Source organism: Propithecus coquereli, unplaced genomic scaffold, assembly GCF_000956105.1.
Source record: "Propithecus coquereli isolate 6110/MARCELLA unplaced genomic scaffold, Pcoq_1.0 Scaffold6, whole genome shotgun sequence".
Taxonomy (NCBI): domain Eukaryota; kingdom Metazoa; phylum Chordata; class Mammalia; order Primates; family Indriidae; genus Propithecus; species Propithecus coquereli.
This window is the reverse complement of record NW_012151951.1, coordinates 7,999,261-8,016,624: the sequence shown is the minus strand read 5'-3', so window position 1 is coordinate 8,016,624 and position 17,364 is coordinate 7,999,261. Positions and strand designations below refer to the sequence as shown.

General features: G+C 37.1%; 1 protein-coding gene across 1 annotated transcript in view; it reads right to left on the bottom strand.

The window, feature by feature from the left end:
- Positions 1-1,185: 1,185 nt before the first annotated feature.
- ATM (ATM serine/threonine kinase) overlaps positions 1,186-17,364 on the bottom strand; it is a 146,448-nt gene continuing 130,269 nt past the window's right edge. Inside the window, 7 exon segments of the mRNA XM_012659127.1 lie at positions 1,186-1,597; positions 1,707-1,843; positions 5,473-5,536; positions 6,278-6,392; positions 12,230-12,316; positions 13,671-13,836; positions 16,424-16,573. Coding sequence (XP_012514581.1) covers positions 1,414-1,597; positions 1,707-1,843; positions 5,473-5,536; positions 6,278-6,392; positions 12,230-12,316; positions 13,671-13,836; positions 16,424-16,573 — 903 coding nt within the window. The 3' untranslated portion in view covers positions 1,186-1,413.

Here is a 17,364-nt window from a genome sequence, read left to right as displayed (position 1 = left end):
CCCATGGGTTTCAGCTTTAACATTTATATAGAGGCTGAAAAACCCTTGAACTCACAAAAGGCAGAGAATAGGAATTAAATGCACCTCCTTCCATCCTCACCATAAAGGTGGGGCACATGGAGGATTATATCCTAGTGAAAGAGGCATCAGTAAAACATCCTGTCCCTATCACAGGGAGATGACGAGGAAGCCTTAGCCTGGGAGAATCTTCTCCTCTCAGTAATTTATGCTACTCTTGAGGTCTGGAAACCCTAAAGCCAAGAAATTAAAATGAGAGTGGTCCTGTGTCAGCAACAACCCTGGGAATATGACACAGGTAGACACAAAACTTATCTGGAAGGAATAATGATGCAGGTCACTCAAAATTCTCACAGATAAAGCCCTGCCAAAAAGAAGCTCACCTTTCAAAATGGCAAAAATGGACAAACAGCTCATCAAATATAACAATCAACAGATATAAACAGGAACTTGATTTAACAGAACTATTGGAGTGACTATAAAATATGGATATTTAAAATGATTAGTGACATAAAAGGAATTAAAAAGTTGAAGAATGATACATAATTAGAAATGAAAAACAATTTTTGAAAGAGAAAACCCAAATAGGGCAAAAAGGAGGTTTATACAGCTGACAAGGGAATTCATGAACTAAAAGACAATATACGAAGGCATCTCAGAAAGATAAAGTAACGGACGACACAGAAGGGCTTAAAAGATAAAGAGAATAGAATGAGAACCTCCAAAATACATTTTTAAAAAATAGTAACTAAACTGTGTTTCTGAAATTTGATCTCCATAACAACTTCATTATTTAGTAACACTGTGAGTGATCTTACTACTGAAAATCCAAATGCTTTTCTTAAATACTATTTTGTTTTCAACATTGTTTCTTATTTTTAATGTAGCTTTACCATGATATACAGATGGTTACAATTTTAAAGTTTTTCTTTCCTTTCTTATATTATCAAATAATTTATCATACACATATGATATCTGGGGAACAAGTTTAAATTAAATGTCACCTCAAGGGAGCAGTCTGTTTGTTCTAATTCATACTAAAGGAAAAACTGTCACTCCTGCTACTTCCATTGTTTTCAGCTATTGCATAACTCAGAGATCCTACTGAAAACAATACAAGTATGTATTTGAAAAGAAGAAATAAACATTTAGCCTAGAATATAGCATGAATAACAATTATTTCTAAAGAGTGAGAGCAGAGATGTTCCTCAAAACTCTCAAAGCATCTTGAGTAGTGATTAAATCAAGTATTAAAAAATCAATTAGAAAAAAAACCTCACAGTTGTTCACTTAGTTAAATATTAATCCCTATTCAAAGTTCATGGGTGGGTTAAAAATGAAGGCTGAAATCACATTTCGAAAAGTTGAATTTAAGGGTAATTCATATGCTGAAGATCACACCCAAGCTTTCCATCCCGGGAAGAGTCTGCTGAGATTTTTGGGGTCCATGGCCTGCTGTATGAGTAAATTCACCTGTCCACCCACACTGAGCACAGTGCCTTCTTCCACTCCTTTCAGTTTCTCTTGCAGTCTCATCAAGACGCGTTCGGCTACTTTGTTGAAACTCTGGTCAATATCACTAATGACAAAAGCACAAAGGTTTCAATGAGGTGAACAGCTTAAAGGGCCTTGGGAAATAAGAAAATATGAACTGACAGACAATAGGTCCTTCCTAAAACACTGCTCACCTAAGATTTCCTTTGCATTCTCGGTCATCTGCATTCAGAGTGGAGTGGAGCTCAGTTTCATCTTCGGGCCTCTGCTGTAAATACAAAGCTTTCAAAGGATTCATGGTCCAGTCAAAGAGTGGATCATACAGGAGGACCTAAATAGAGAGAATGTATGTATAAATAGAACAATGTACACTTTGATCATGTATTTAGAAACAGTAGAACCTGTATTATAAAAATAACAGAGGCCAGTCACATGTAGTTGATGGGGTATGAGAGGGGAAGAAAACTTATCATATTAAATACATGCTTCATGCTTCCTTGTGAAGGAAACTATCCTAGCATAACGCTCCAAGCTTCTCATCCTCCCCACCCCGAATTCATTCTTCTTCCATGGTTGGGGGGTGACATCCCTTGACTCATGTTTCCTGACTGGGTGAAACTAATCTATTAAAAGGAGGTGAGCATTAGTTAATTTCTTTCCTCCTCTCTCTATTCTTGACCAGTGTAGTCCTAGGGTAGGGCATTTGCTTTGCAGGCCCCAGTTCTTCCTCAGGTGGGCTGTCCCATCCCAAGGTATAGATTAGGCTGTGGGAGTTGGAGAGTACTAGCAAGTCCATTTGGACCTCTCTCCTTAGCCATGTTCTCTGATAGTTTCATCAGTAATAAACCTGACATTCCGATCTCTCCCCTACTACTATGGCTCTCTTTCTTTCTCTCAATCAGTTCCAAATTTGGGTGAGAAAACAGGGTACAATTTATTGAAACATGCTCAAAAGCCAAGGTCTGGTGCTGTGTTTGGGATCTTGAGATGTATATAAGTAGAATTTGGATACCAAAATAACTGGCATGGCCAGTGCAGGTGGCTTTAGAAAGCAAGGTCATAAGGGATTTCTGATGTTGACAGTTCAGAACAACTAACTGTCCTGGTGTTTACAAGCACAGAACTTAAAAAACAAATTAACAAAAAAATAAGATTTAGTAAATGCTTAACATATAAGTCTTAGTAAGCGAAAACTTAATTACAGAGAAGAATGATTCTACAGGCTGTTCCAGTATTACAAGGTTGGAACTACCTTTACACAGTAAAGTGTTTCTCAGCACATGTGCAGGCTGGGACTATAAAATACCTTTAGCATGTTTAATTCCAGTACATGTACTCCAACAGCAGTACCAAAATCTTTGTTTCTAAATGCTGTTGAGTGTCCCTCAAGGCCACTAAAAACTGTGGAGGTACTGACTTGGATTACAAATGGCTTGTTTATAAGCTCAAGGGTTCCTATGTGACTTCAAGTTGGGCACTGGCATGGCTTTAGATTTCAGAGATCCAAACCAGTTTCATCCACAAAAGGGAAGTATATTTTATTAATGAACCAATGAAAAGGAATGGAGGCCTCTATTATAAAGAGACTATATGGTTTTCTTGGGTTGAAGTAGAGAAACAATACAAATTATTTCAAAACCAGGGGCTTCTGTCAGATATCCTATTTGTAAATACTAGAATCAAGGAAGAACTAGAGTAATTAAAAAAATATGCTACAGTTTTACTATCAAAACAGAAGTGGTTGAAAGCAATAAAAGAATACAGACTGATTAAGTAAGGTTTCTCAATCTCAACATTTTCGGGCTGGATCCTTCTTTGCTGTGGGGGCTATCTTGTGCATTGCAGAATGTTTAGCAGCATCCCTAGCCTCTACCCAGTAGATGTCAATGTGCACTCATCCCCCTCCCCCAGTTGTGACAACCCAAAATGGGGAGATGTTTAAATTGTTACTTGATCAGAAAATGTCATTGTGACTCAATGAAATCTAACAGAGGAAAAGAAATGAATCCAAGAGAGGAGAGAAATGAGATCCCAGGGGATTGGGACCCAGAACACTACTGGGAAGCGCCCTCCAGAAGCCAAAGACAGAAAGTCCACAGTAAGATCACTTGGGAAATTACTCTTAAAAATGGGGACAACCATATCAAATGATTTCAGGAAATTTGGACAGATTGACAAAGGGAAGATCAGGCAGATCAGTGTAAAATACACAAAGCTATAGAGGGTGTGTTCAGAAGTGACACAGGTATTGTAAGTGGAGATGCAAATCATTTCTCAGACTCAAAACCTTCACTCAGAGTAAATCCAAGGTCCTTACAATGGTGCAGGAGCCCAAAGATGATCTGACACTGTCACTTCTCTAACTTGATCTCCTATCACCCTTAAAAGAATGAGGTTCGTGAGCAATTTGGCATTCAACTGATAAAATTTCTGAGGCCCCAAAGGAACTACCCTCTTCTGGTCAGTGTTAAGAATACAGCTACTAAAGAAACTTCCAAATCTACTGCAGCATAAAAAGCCCTTCTGACTGAGACTAAGCAAAGTAAAATACTGAGGAATGTGTTAAACTGCTTTGGACCTTAAATCAATTGAAAAGTTTAGATTTTTTTTTTGTTCTAAATGCAAAAGGGCAGGATAATATGATTTTAGAGTTTCATTTCTACATTATTGAGGCATCCATGTTATCATTTATTCTTACTGAAGAACCAATGACAAACTATAATGAATGACAACATGTATGAACATAATTTGAAATGAGAAAAAGGAGAGGGAATGCATTTTCAGCCTTGGGAACAGCAGTCTTGAATTTAATTTTATCAGCATACTATTGGGACCTATTTCAGCACCCCTCTTTGCAGCAAAATCTGCATTACCATCAGCAGTCCAAAGGAGATCTATAAAGACACCTTGGTTCACAAAGGTGGACACAAGCCCACCCTAACAGGCTGTTAATTTCATCTTCCAAGGGACAAAGCCCCACCCTTTTTGACCATAGGCTTAATGGTTAATGCTAATGAATTAAGACTGGTTTCAACCCTGGCTGCACCAGAGAAGAGCTTTAAAAAATATATAAATATTCCTGCCCCATCCCTAGAAATTTGGTTTGAATTTGGTCAGCATCAATATTTTCAAAAAGCAGTCCAAATAATACTAATGTGCAGCCAGGTCCAACATCATCAGGTGAAAGGAACAAAAAGCTGAAGAACGGAAGGGAGGCATGCCTATTCTGTTCTCTATTTGCCACGTTTCCCTGTGGAGGAAACACTACTGATTTGTTATTCCACAGACCCTTACCATGTTGGTGAATGACTGCCACAGGTACGTAATTCTCACTTGGGTAGAACTAACAGCATAAACACTGGAAGTATGTTTGACTTCCTTCCCTTTCCAACCAGGATCAACATGAGGCAGTGATCCCAATTAAAGTGTGTATGCTCTGCAGGCCCCAACCCTGACTCAGGTGAGCTGTCCCAAGGTTAAGACAACAGAGGCACTGAGGGAGCACCAGCAGCAAACCAGTTTGGCCCTCACTCTCCTAAGCCATGGTCCTCCAGTAACAATGCTGACACTCTGATCTCCATCTGTTTGACTAATTAGTTCTGAACCTGGTCAGGGAAAAAGGGGATATAAGTAACTGATTTCTCTTAAACCATTAATGGAAACCATTCGTAAAATAATAATACCATAGAGGAGGTTTAAGACATCAAGTGTTGATTTATGCATTAAAGACTGGAGACTACTAACAATGCTATAATATTCCAAGTAACCTGAGGGGACTGGAGAAATTTATAAACCAATATTTTCTGATGTGTGAAAAGGCTTAGTGTGCAATCTCCTCCCTCCTGCTGACCAACATCATCCCATCACATTAAAATGAAGCTATGCTCTCCTAATTGGTAACTTCCCAACAAGATACACTGTCTTGTAGAGAAATAAACATTTACTTATAATATACTTTACCTCTACAATGGTTAACAGAGTTTCCTGAGAGTTTCTCATAACTTCCATGGTTTTTTCACAACATCTACAGAGTCAAACACATTAAAAATATGGATTTTGTTACACACCAAAGTTTTCAATGTATCTTTATCTATATCCACTCATGTGTAGTATGCTGAGGCTGCTCTTGTTAATAATTTCAAAATTTAAATCTCAAAGAACAGAATACTTGGCAGAGTGGGCTTTCAATAGATGTTTAAAATGAATACAAATATATATGTGAATATTTCACAAACTTAGCATTTATAAGAATAACACTATATTACTATAAAAGATTTCTTTCTTTCAGGTTTTTTATTATTATGGCAATTATAGTTTACTTTGGAATCTGCCCCAATAAAAGTTGAGTACATAGACTTATGCCAGAAAAACTACAAGGAACTGCAAAGCTTTCTTTAGTAGGAAGTTGTAACAGAATATAAGGTTTTTTAAGACAAAAAGATATAGTCTCTGCTATATCCCCAACAATGAGCACCCAATAATAGTTCTGATCATTAAAAAGGAGTTAGCCAGGACAGAGGTGTTAAAGGCCCAGGTGGGCTGTTTCCAAAAGAGATTAGAAAGTATGTATGTTATATTGGGTTAGGTCCCAGGTGGCTGGAAGGAAGGGTAAACTATTATTGCTCTTACCCAGGGTCTTTTCCTTAGTACTGGTAAAGCACTGGGATGTAATTCTAGCACTGAATTCTATAATCTATACAAATCTATAATCCATATAATTTTTATACCAAAAATTGTTCCCCTCCCTTACCTTGTTATCACTTACCTTCTGAAGACACCTTCAACACCAGTAATGCCCATGCCATCCACAATATCCCTGGTAAGTCTAAAAGGAACTGTTTCAGGAGTAGGAAGGATTTTACCCTGCTCAAAAGCAACACCTAAAGTAAAAAATACAATGAGGTTATTAGGTTTGACAGCTAATTTACTTTCTTTCCAGTTGACATGAACTTTGCAAAGGCAACAAATAATGTGTCCCCTATATTCTATTAATATTACAACGCACAGTAGTTTATTCTGTTTCTAGGCTCTGTTTCAAGGCTCTGTCTGCCTTGTCTATCTCCACCATTATCCATGAGATTCACCTCAAATCCAAAACACTTCTTGATGTAGAGAAATCTAGATTAAAGGATGACTTTCTAAACGAAGCAATGACTGGTAATATCTAAAATGGAGATGATACATATATATTTTTAAACATTTTTTAACTGAAACTTTTAATTTTGAGATAATTATATATTCATTTGCAGTTCTAAGAAATAATACAGAAAGATCATCCCACATACATTTTACCCATTTTCCTTCAAAGATTATATCTTGCAAAACTATAGCACAATTATCACAACCAGGATACTTACAATGATACAGTCTAGATATTTAACACTTCCATCACAACAATCCTTCATGCTGCCCTTTTATAACCACACTTATTTCCCTCCGATGGCCTATCATCTTCCCATGCTCTGTTTTTCTATCAACCACTAATCTGTTCACTATTTTTATAAAAATTTTCTTTTTTCAAGTATGGTATATAATTGGAAATGGAATAATACAGTATGTAACCTCTTGGGAATAGCTTTATTCACTCATTGTCAATTCTCTGGAGATTCATCCAAATTGTTGTGTACATTAATAATTTTATTTCTTTTTATTGCTGAGTAGTATTCCATGGTATGCATGTTAACATAGTTTGTTTAAGCATCTGCCCATTAAGGGACATGTGGATTGTTTCCAGTTTTTGGCTATTATGAATAAAAGTGCTATACACATTTGTAGTGCAGGTGAACATCTTTTGGTATGCTTATTTGCTATCTGAATACCTTCTTTGGTGAAATGTCTCTTCATGCATTTTGTTCATTTTATAACTGGATTTTTTTTTTCTATTAAGTTTTGAGAGTTCTTAAGGATTGTATTTTTGGCATTAAGTATAGAACTCTTTGTCTAGCCCTAAGTGCTTAAGATTTTCTTATAATTTTTTTCTCTGTTTTTCATATTCTACTGTTCTGTCTTCATGTTCACTGATTCTTCTTTCAGTCCTCTCTGCCATTAAAATTTTTGATTTCAATTACTATATTTCAATTTACTGTTCTAAAATTTCCATCTGGTCTCCTTTATATCTTCTATTTCTATGCTGAGATTACTTCCATGTTGACACTTACATTTTCATTTGTCTCCATGTTTGTTATTGCTCCTTGAAGCATTTTTATGATGGCTCCTTTAAAATCTTTGTCAGATAATTCTAACATCTTTTGTCATCTCAGTGTTGGTGCCTATAAAGTGTCATTTTTCATTAAAGTCGAGATTTTCTTTGTTCTTGGTATGATCAATGATTTCCAATTGAAACCTAGACTTTTTAAGTATTATGAGACCCTGGATCTTACTTAAACTTCTGCTTTTGCTGCCCTTGAAAGTCACTGGCTTGTTACTACTAGGTGGGGGTAGAAGACCAGGTTCCCCAATTGGCCTCCACTGATACCTCAGAGGGAAAGGACTCCCTGCTCTGTGTAGGACTAGAAGCCCAGGCTCCCCAGATAGTCTCCAATAACACCAAGGGGTGGGCTAGAGAGAAAAAAAAAGGTTGGAAAATATAGACTTGCAGGGAACAGCATAAATGATACAGTGGGAAGGTCTAACATATGGTTATTGGAGTTCCAGAAATAGGGGAGAATTCAGATGGGCCCTATGATGATTCTATGACTAACAGAATGTGATGAAAGTGACACTGTGCCAGTTGCAAGTCTAGCCCTTAACTTTCACTTCCTTCCTCTTGGAGTCCTGAGATGCTGTGTAAGTCCAAGATACTGTGCTGGACAGGGAGGCCACATGGAGGAGCACTGAAGCAACAGATATGAAAGTGAACCCATCTTGGACTCTGGCCCAGTTGAGTCTTAAGATGACTCTAGTTCCTGCAACTTCATAAGGGATCCTAAGTGAGAACTGCCCAGCTGAGCCCAGTTAACCTACAGACTACGGGAAACAATAATAAACTATGGTTTTAAGCTACTAAATTTTGGAGTAGTTTGTTATGCAGCAACAGATAACCAAAGATATAGACACAGAATAGTATACAAATCATCCAAGTCATCCAAGTATGTGGCTCACTGAGATTTTACGAAGTAAGCAAATCCATGTTAACAGAACTCTACCAGCAATCCAGGAGCCCTCTTCATCCCCTACCAGTCACTCACCACCTCTTCAAAGGGTTACCACTACTCTGACTTCTAATACCACTAATTTTATCAGTTTTTGAATTTTATATAAATGGAATTATATCTGTGTATATCTTTTGTATCTGTGTTCTTTCACTTAGCATTATATATAATATTTGTAAGGGTCTTCCATGTTGTGTGTAACTATTGTTCATTGAGTATTACTGCATATACAATGAGAATATGAACACCTCAATTTGTTCATCCATTCTACCCGTGAGGAGGTTTGGGCTGTTTCTGGTTATGGGCTATTATGAACAGTACTACTATGAACATTCTTATACATATGTGTGCATTCTGTTGGAGTGGAATTGCTGGGCCACAGGATAAGCACACGTTGAGCTTTATAATGCCGAACAGTATTCCAAAGAGGTTGTGCTGATTTACCCTTCTCATTTATAAATGCTTTTAGTATGACCTAGACATAGGTTGGTATGATATTACCTCTATTTTGCATCTTCGAGACAGCTGCCCTTTCATTCTTGTGTAAAATTTCACTCCTCTATTGAGATTCCCATCTTCTGGCTCTAACAAACCCCTCCCATCTTCTATATATTATATCCTAACGTCTAAGACTGAATCTCGAACTCATTGAATGTTGACATGGACCTAGCTCATAATCTTTCTCACTGTCCCAACTCCGGAATTCATTCTAGGGAAAACCATATAATATCCTTGACCTTTCTGTTCTAATGGATTCAATTTTATTCTATCTTAGCAAACTACTTATATGAGTTACACTCCAGAACTTGTAACCTTCTAAACCACACCTTCTGAGACATCTTAAATTCTACATTCTAATCAAAACCTCTTTTCCTTCTGCTCCTTTATTCTTAAGCAGTTTTTTTTTTTTTTTTTTTGAGACAGAGTCTCACTGTGTTGCCCGGGCTAGAGTGCCGTGGCATCATCCTAGCTCACAGCAACCTCAAACTCCTGGGCTCAAGCGATCCTCCTGCCTCAGCCTCCCAAGTAGCTGGGACTACAGGCATGCGCCACCATGCCTGGCTAGTTTTTTCTATATATTTTTAATTGTCCAATTAATTTCTTTCTACTTTTAGTAGAGACGGGGTCTCGCTCTTGCTCAGGCTGGTTTCGAACTCCTGAGCTCAAACAATCCACCCGCCTCGGCCTCCCAAAGAGCTAGGATTACAGGCGTGAGTCACTGCGCCCGGCCCTTAAGGAGTCTTTGAATTCAATTGAGATTTCTAGTCCATTAGCCTCTCTTCCTTCCCTACTCAGCCAGGGATATAGACTTTAAAGTTGATTACTCTCACCAGTACTTCAAATCTCCTTGTCCCCCTCTCTCTCTACTACACCAAGGATGTTGAGGACTACTGGAAAATCACATGATGACATTACAGGCTCCACTACAGATTTAGAATTGTCACCTCAGGAAAGTGCCCCTTAAATTGCTTGGCAAGTCTTTTTTATTTATCCTTTTAGTTGGGTCACCTTATTTCCATGGTAACTATTTTAGAATTTATTGTTCTTTTAAGGCTAATTACCATAAATAATTCTTTTATCATTTTTAAATTTTTATTTCTATTTATTTATTCATTTTTGAGAAGGAGTCTTGCTCTGTCGTGCAGGCTAGAGTGCAGTGGCATTATCATAGCTCACTGTAACCACAAACTCCTAGGCTTGAATGATCCTCCTGTTTCAGCCTCCCCAGTAGCTAGGATAGCCGCATGCCACCATGCCTGGCTAATTTCTTTACAATTTTTTTGTTGAGACAGGGTCTCACTATATTGCCCAGGCTGCTCTCAAACTCCTTGGCTTCACTTGGTCCTCTCGCCTTGGCCTCCCAAAGTGCTGGGATTACAGGCTAGAGTCACCATGCCCAGCAAATCCCTACCATTCTTAGCAGATGAGCATGCTTTCCTAACTCACAGAGAAAACAGAATAGCAAATATAACTTCCTACAAATTCCTTCCCCCTAGCTTAAGACTTTCCTATTAACATCATCCTTTCCTTCTCAGCAGAAAAGCTAACATGCCTCCAATCTAAAGCCAATGCTACTATACCCTCACATACTTTATGATTTCCCTTGCTACTTCAATTATCTTGTTTCTCTCCTACATCTTCTTCAGTATTTAACATGTTTACACTTCTCCCATCTTCAAAAAGCAAGGACCAAGGGCATGTCTCTCATCTCTGCAACAAATCTCTCCCATCCTTCCCTTCCCTTCTAACCTTCATGCAGAACGACTCCTCATTCTCAATCTACACATCCTTAACTTCCATTCAATCCTTGCCTTTCTGCAATCTGGTCCCTCCATTCTATCTAAAGGGTACTTCCTAGGCCTCTCAGATTGATTAACTGTTAAATTTAAAGGCCTATTGTCATCATTCATCCTATCTGCCCTTTCTGTATCAGATATTATTGAGCTACTTCTTCCATAAAATTTTTCCTACCTTGGCTTCCAAGATATCCCACTTCTGAGTTTCCACGATGTTGATTACTTCTCAATTTTTTTCTGACTCAACCTTTTCAATGCTAGCATTCTTTATGAGTCCATCCTTAGTTCTCTTTATCAAGGATCACATGTAAGGTAAGATCAGAACCTCCTTCAGTCCAATGACTTCCACTGACATCTATTTGCTGAAGATTCTAGATCTCTTATTACACTCAAATTCTTTTCTTTCTTATATATTAAGCTGTCTACTCCACCTGGAAAAGCTGTCTACTCCACTCCATAAATACTTTGAAGTAATATGCAAAACTAAATGCACCATTTTGTTACTGTTTAAAAAATTTAATACATTCCTTAGCCAGAAGGTTTAGTTATGCTGGAGACTCCTCCCCTAATGTTTCCATATCTAATATCACACTGGTGCAGTTTACTACAAAAATGTCCCTCAAATCCACTCTCCTGGTTTCCATAATACAACTTTAGCTGAAATCTTCATCATTTCTCATCAAAACTATTATCATATCCCCTAACTTGTCTTTCTGCTGCCAGTAATACTCCACAAATTGCCCCTGAAATCAGCTTTCCAAAAATCAAATACGATCATGTCCTGCTTAAATATATCTTCATCTACTTTCCATCATGTAACATATTAGAGTTGAAATCCTTAGCCTGGCTTTTTACAGTCTAGTACCATCCTATCTCTCAAGCTACTTGACAACATGCAAACTTTACTTCAGCCACATTTACTGTTTCACTATTCTCACAACATCCTGCATCTTTAATTACTCCTTCTTTCCAATCTGCTCTATCTTTTCTCTGGATTATCCTTCCTTTCTTTCTTGAACACCTGGCTCAAATGTCACCTTTTCTGGTAAGTTTCATTCATTACTCCAGGCTGAATTAGCTACTCCTTCTAGTACCACTGTTTATGCTTTTTTTTTTAAAAAAAAAAAAAAGAACAAAAAAACACCCAATATTTACCGCTCTGATGTGTCTATTTCCCCCATATTTGTAATATCTTGGCAAGCAAGCAACATTCCTTGATGACCAAATATTTATTAAACAGAATAAAGATATATACCTTTTATTACTTACCTAAATCTATATGTACGAGTTCTGCTGACTGCTCATTTATTAAGATATTCTGTACATGTCTATCACCAAGTCCTAGTATGTAGCCAACTGGGGAAAAAAAACAAACCTGAAATCACTGAATTCTTCTATTTCTAATATACATTTAGCCATAATTTCAACTAATACCATTGACTCAGTATAATTTTTAATTAGTTTTAGACTTAAAGGACATTACGTATATAACTAGCCATTTTGACTTTAAGTCAAATCTTGCCAGCTATTTTCATGCATATTGCATTTTACAAATCCTAAATGATTTGCTGGAAAATATTTTCTCTTTATTAATAGGCACACATTTAAAAATATTAGTACTTTGAAAATTATTATAGTTAAAGTTCAGACCCATTATTTACCTGGGCCAAGGCAGTGTATTATCTTTACTCAAATTTTTATTTGGTATACTTCTAAATTGAGAAATCTATGGGTAAATTCTTCATTCTTCAGTGAAACTTTCTTCTGCTTAATGAATTATATTTAACACAAATTAATCATTAATTCATTTCACCATGTATATATCCAGGAAAAACTGCATTTCTGTTTTTAAGACAGATAACGTATCTTACAGTGCTTTTAACCTAATGAGAGACACCATCTGATATTACATAAAAAAGCACTCAGTAGAGAGTCAGGATGCCTGGGTGCCTGGCTTCCTCTGTCATTAACTAGGCCTACTTTCTTGTTTATAAGCTAAATTAATACCAGATTAGTGATCCTCAATGTAGAAGAGAGTTTCACAATTATCTGGGAACTTTTTCAAAATATACATGCCTCCCAGGGGTATGGGACATAAATGATGGAAGGACTTGTCTTTAGTTAAAAACCAATAGATTGGATGATCTCTGATGTTCCTATTAGTTCTCATACCCTAGGATTTTGTTAAATGCCCTACGTAGCTATTCCAATCTCTTAGAAATTAAAAAAAAAAAAACAAAAATATATGTTGTACACTAAGTATTTAAATATATATCATGATTTCTATTCTGAAAACAAAATTCTATTAAACAGAATCAATCATTGGGTGATATTATCATGGTTTCATAGAGGTTCTGTGTCAAAGACCAATAATAATTAAAGGAAATAAGTCAAATGGAGTTATTGCAGGTTTTATTATTTTCCCAGGAAAGTCTCAAAAAGTAATATATTGAAAGGAGAGAAAATAAGCCATATTCACTATAAAACGAAGAAGAAGAAAAACCAGTCTTATTTTCCTGCCTGGAGAAGAATTCTCTTTTGCAAAAGCTATAAAAAGCTATGGTTAGAAGCTAAGAATTGGGATGAACAAGAAACACAATGATCTAATGATGAAGATGGTTTAGTTAAAAACCACTATAATCACCATCATGCCCCTGCAACTCAGAACACAGGAAAGCAATGAATCTACTAAGATGTATAAGAAGATTACCAATTGAAGAAGTGGACACACTGCGAGTATAAGCCAATCGCTTCTCGAACCAAACAGCTGGGTCTAAGAATTTTTCCATGCAGAAGTAACGGAAAACTGGTTGAAAATTTTGGCAAATATCCATGAAGGTTTCATATTTCTCTTCAAAAGACTTCTTTTGCACCTCCTTTAAATAAATCATATTTAAAATTATTTTCTCAATATTGTGTTCAACCAATTTAACTAATGTCCATTACATTTCTTTATGAAAAAATGATAGATATTGGAGCAATAAAAAGATGGACAAGATTCTTTATTCACAAGAAGCTAATAGTCTGGTGAGGGAAGCGATAAATTATAAGTGATAATCCCTTTAGAATTTTCATATTAATCTCAGGGGAAGGAGGCACAACAATAATCACTGTTACTTGGCCGGGCGAGGTGGCTCACGCCTGTAACCCTAGCACTCTGGGAGGCTGAGGCGGGCGGATCATTTGAGCTCAGGAGTTCTTGCTCACCCTGAACAAGAGCAAGATCCCGTCTCTACTAAAAAACAGAAAGAAATTGGCCAAACAACTAAAAAATAGAAAAAATTAGCCGGGCATGGTGGTGCGTGCCTGTAGTCCCAGCTACCAGGGAGGCTGAGGCAGGAGGATTGCTTGAGCCCAGGAGTTTGAGGTTGCTGTGAGCTAGGATGATGCCACGGCACTCACTCTAGCCCAGGCAAGAGTGTGAAACTCTGTCCCAAAAAAATAAATAAATAAATAATCACTGTTACTTGTTTTAATTAAATTCTAATGTGAATGATCCTGTAATCCAGATGGAAGTAAACACAAAAATGCCAAAGGTAGCTTCAGATAATCTCAGGTGGCATCACAGAACTAGGGGTGCAATAGGAAACAGAAAAGGAGAAAGAATGAAGAATTCCTGATGGAGGCAGTTGACATGTCTCAGATCTCTGTCCTCCAGCATCTTCTCACTATATAATACCTTCCTGAAGCAAAGCTTCTCTACCTCAATGAGCTTAACTCCCATCTATGTGCTGATGACTTTGAAATCTGTACCTTTGGCCCAGATATCTTTATTAAGCTCTAGCCTGATGTGCTTCTCCAACTGCTCTCTCAATATCTTTACTTGGATCACTTCCAAATCCAAACAAAATACCTCTTCATCTTTGGCAAACGTCAGTCACCTCCTCTCTTCTTCAATTCAGTAAATAGCCTCACCATCCACCCAGTCACCCTAACCAGAAAACTGGGATGCACTGACTACTCCTTCTCCCCAATCTCACTTCCAATCAGCAATCATATCCTATCAGTTCTGCCTCAATACTTCTATCTTCCCACAATTCTCCATTCCTACCCTTATTAGTCTTAGTTCAGACCCCAACTCATGCTTTCTTAAAAATATAACTCACAGTGCTCTGAGTTTCTTTCTAAAATGCAAATCTGATATTACTATCCTTCTTAAGGGTCTTGTCTGCAGGATAAAGTGCAAACTTGTTAGCGTTTCCTAAAGCAACTCTACACTTTTTGACCAAAAACTACTGCTCCAATCTTATCTATCTACTCTTCCTTAAAGGCCTATGCTGTTTTTGCCTGCTCATCCCTCCTTCCCCTTGCTTGTATGCTTCATTTGCCTTGAAAAACAACTCATTTGTAAAATTTGGCTACAACACCTTCTCTATGAAGCTTTTCTTGAATCTAATTCTTTCCACTCCTCCCCACTCCAGGTAGAACTAACCACTTCCTACTCCATGCCTATACTGTACCCTGTGTGTTCTCGACAGACTTCCATCACAATGCCTATAGCATTTACTGCATATTTTTAAAAACAGGAAACAGAAAGCACAATAAAATGAACAGTAAATAGATTTTGGAATTGGATAGACAAGATTCAAATCCTTGTTCCACTCTTTATTATTAGCTCATTGACCTTACACAAGTTAAGTACACTGAACTGCTCATTTATTTTTAGAGACAGGGTCTCACTCTGTTGCCCAGGCTAGAGTGCAGTGGCATCATCATAGCTCACAGCAACCTTAAACTCCTGGGCTCAAGTAATCCTCCTACCTCAGCCTCCCAATGCTGGGATAACTGGCATGAGCCACTGTGCCCGGCATGAACTTCTCATTTGAAAATGGGGCTAAGGATGATGATGATTAGTCATAATATTTATGAAGTCTCTACATAGTCCCTGGTAAGTAGGAGGCATTTATTAAATGTTGCTGAATCAGTGAATAAATGTCAGACCAGATGGCCAGTATGACATGGCAAACGCCTTAGAAGTTTCTCTATAGCAGTTTCATATAAAAATTACTTCATAATCTATTTTTTATTTTAGTTAGTGCTTTGTTTTGTTCTGTGTTTTTAAAGAGATGGGGGTCTCACTCTGTTGGCCAGGCTGGCCTTGAACTCCTGGGCTCAAGTGATCCTCCCAGCTCAAGTAGGCTGGGATTACAGGTTGATGCCACCACACCTGACATTTGTGTTTTGTTAAGAATTAGCTTACCACAAATTGGAAGCAAATTAGCACACACTGAATTACATTTAAATTTCTCATCTGACAAGGGTTGACATGTCATGTAGTTTAAAAACCTTCCTTTTTCACTCATGTACACTTTCATTCTGTGAGCTTACTTTCTTTTACTTAGTACCTTTAACAATTACCTTATGAAATTAAAACTTTTTCTATTCCATAATATTTGACAGCAGTCTGCTTTAATAAGCTATTAAATGATCTTGCGATAACTTTTAATTTTGAGCGCCACTCACCATCATTTTCTTTTGGCATTGATAGGCACTAAAATCCTTTGGCCTATATCTTTTATGAGCACCATCTTCATTGTTAACAAGAAATTCACCAATAGGGACAGTTCCTGTGCACCATTCAAGAACACCACTTCGCTGAGAGAGGGGAACCACCTGAAGTTAAAGAATAAATACCTTTTGATTATGGAAGGCCATTAAAGAGCATCTGATGAACATTCAACTATCAGAGTCAGTGCAAAGCATTTTTTCAAGTTGTATTAATATTTCTCTGTCCATAGGAGACAAAGCTCCTTGGAGGCAAGCAGCTAGAAATAAACTTAAGCTCAAAGAATATGATTTTGTAGGCTGCTGCTTAGAATTCTGAAAGCCTGTTCATCACTCAATCCCTATCAATCCCTGAGAGGTCACTTCTGTTAATTATATTCATCATCATCTGTGATTGATCCATACTTAGTTTGTTCCACTTGGCAGAGGAATGAACTCTGCTTTCCTTATACTTTTAATATCTATTAAATTTGAGGAATTTCACTTTGAAAAATATTACCCCTGAATGTGGTCTCAAATTTAGTATATCTTAATTATTGAAATTAAATGTATTCTTGCTTTACAGTCTTATTAGCTTCACCAATAGAAAATGTATTCCTAAACATAAAATAAGAAAATTTTGCTGGGAAAGTTATTTTTAAAAATTATGACATATTATAAACATGTATAAAGTATAGAAAAATGATATAAACAAATACCCTTTTATCCATTAAACAGCTTTATCAAATCTAAGATTTTTCTCACATTTGCCGGGAAAGAGATGAAGTTCCCCGTTGTATCCCTCGCTGATCCCATGTCTCTTCTCACCATCAAGATTACTGCTGTTTTATCATGTTCATATATTTTTGAGTTTATTTTTATTTCAAAGCTAAACATACATAAATAGTTGTAAGCTTTAA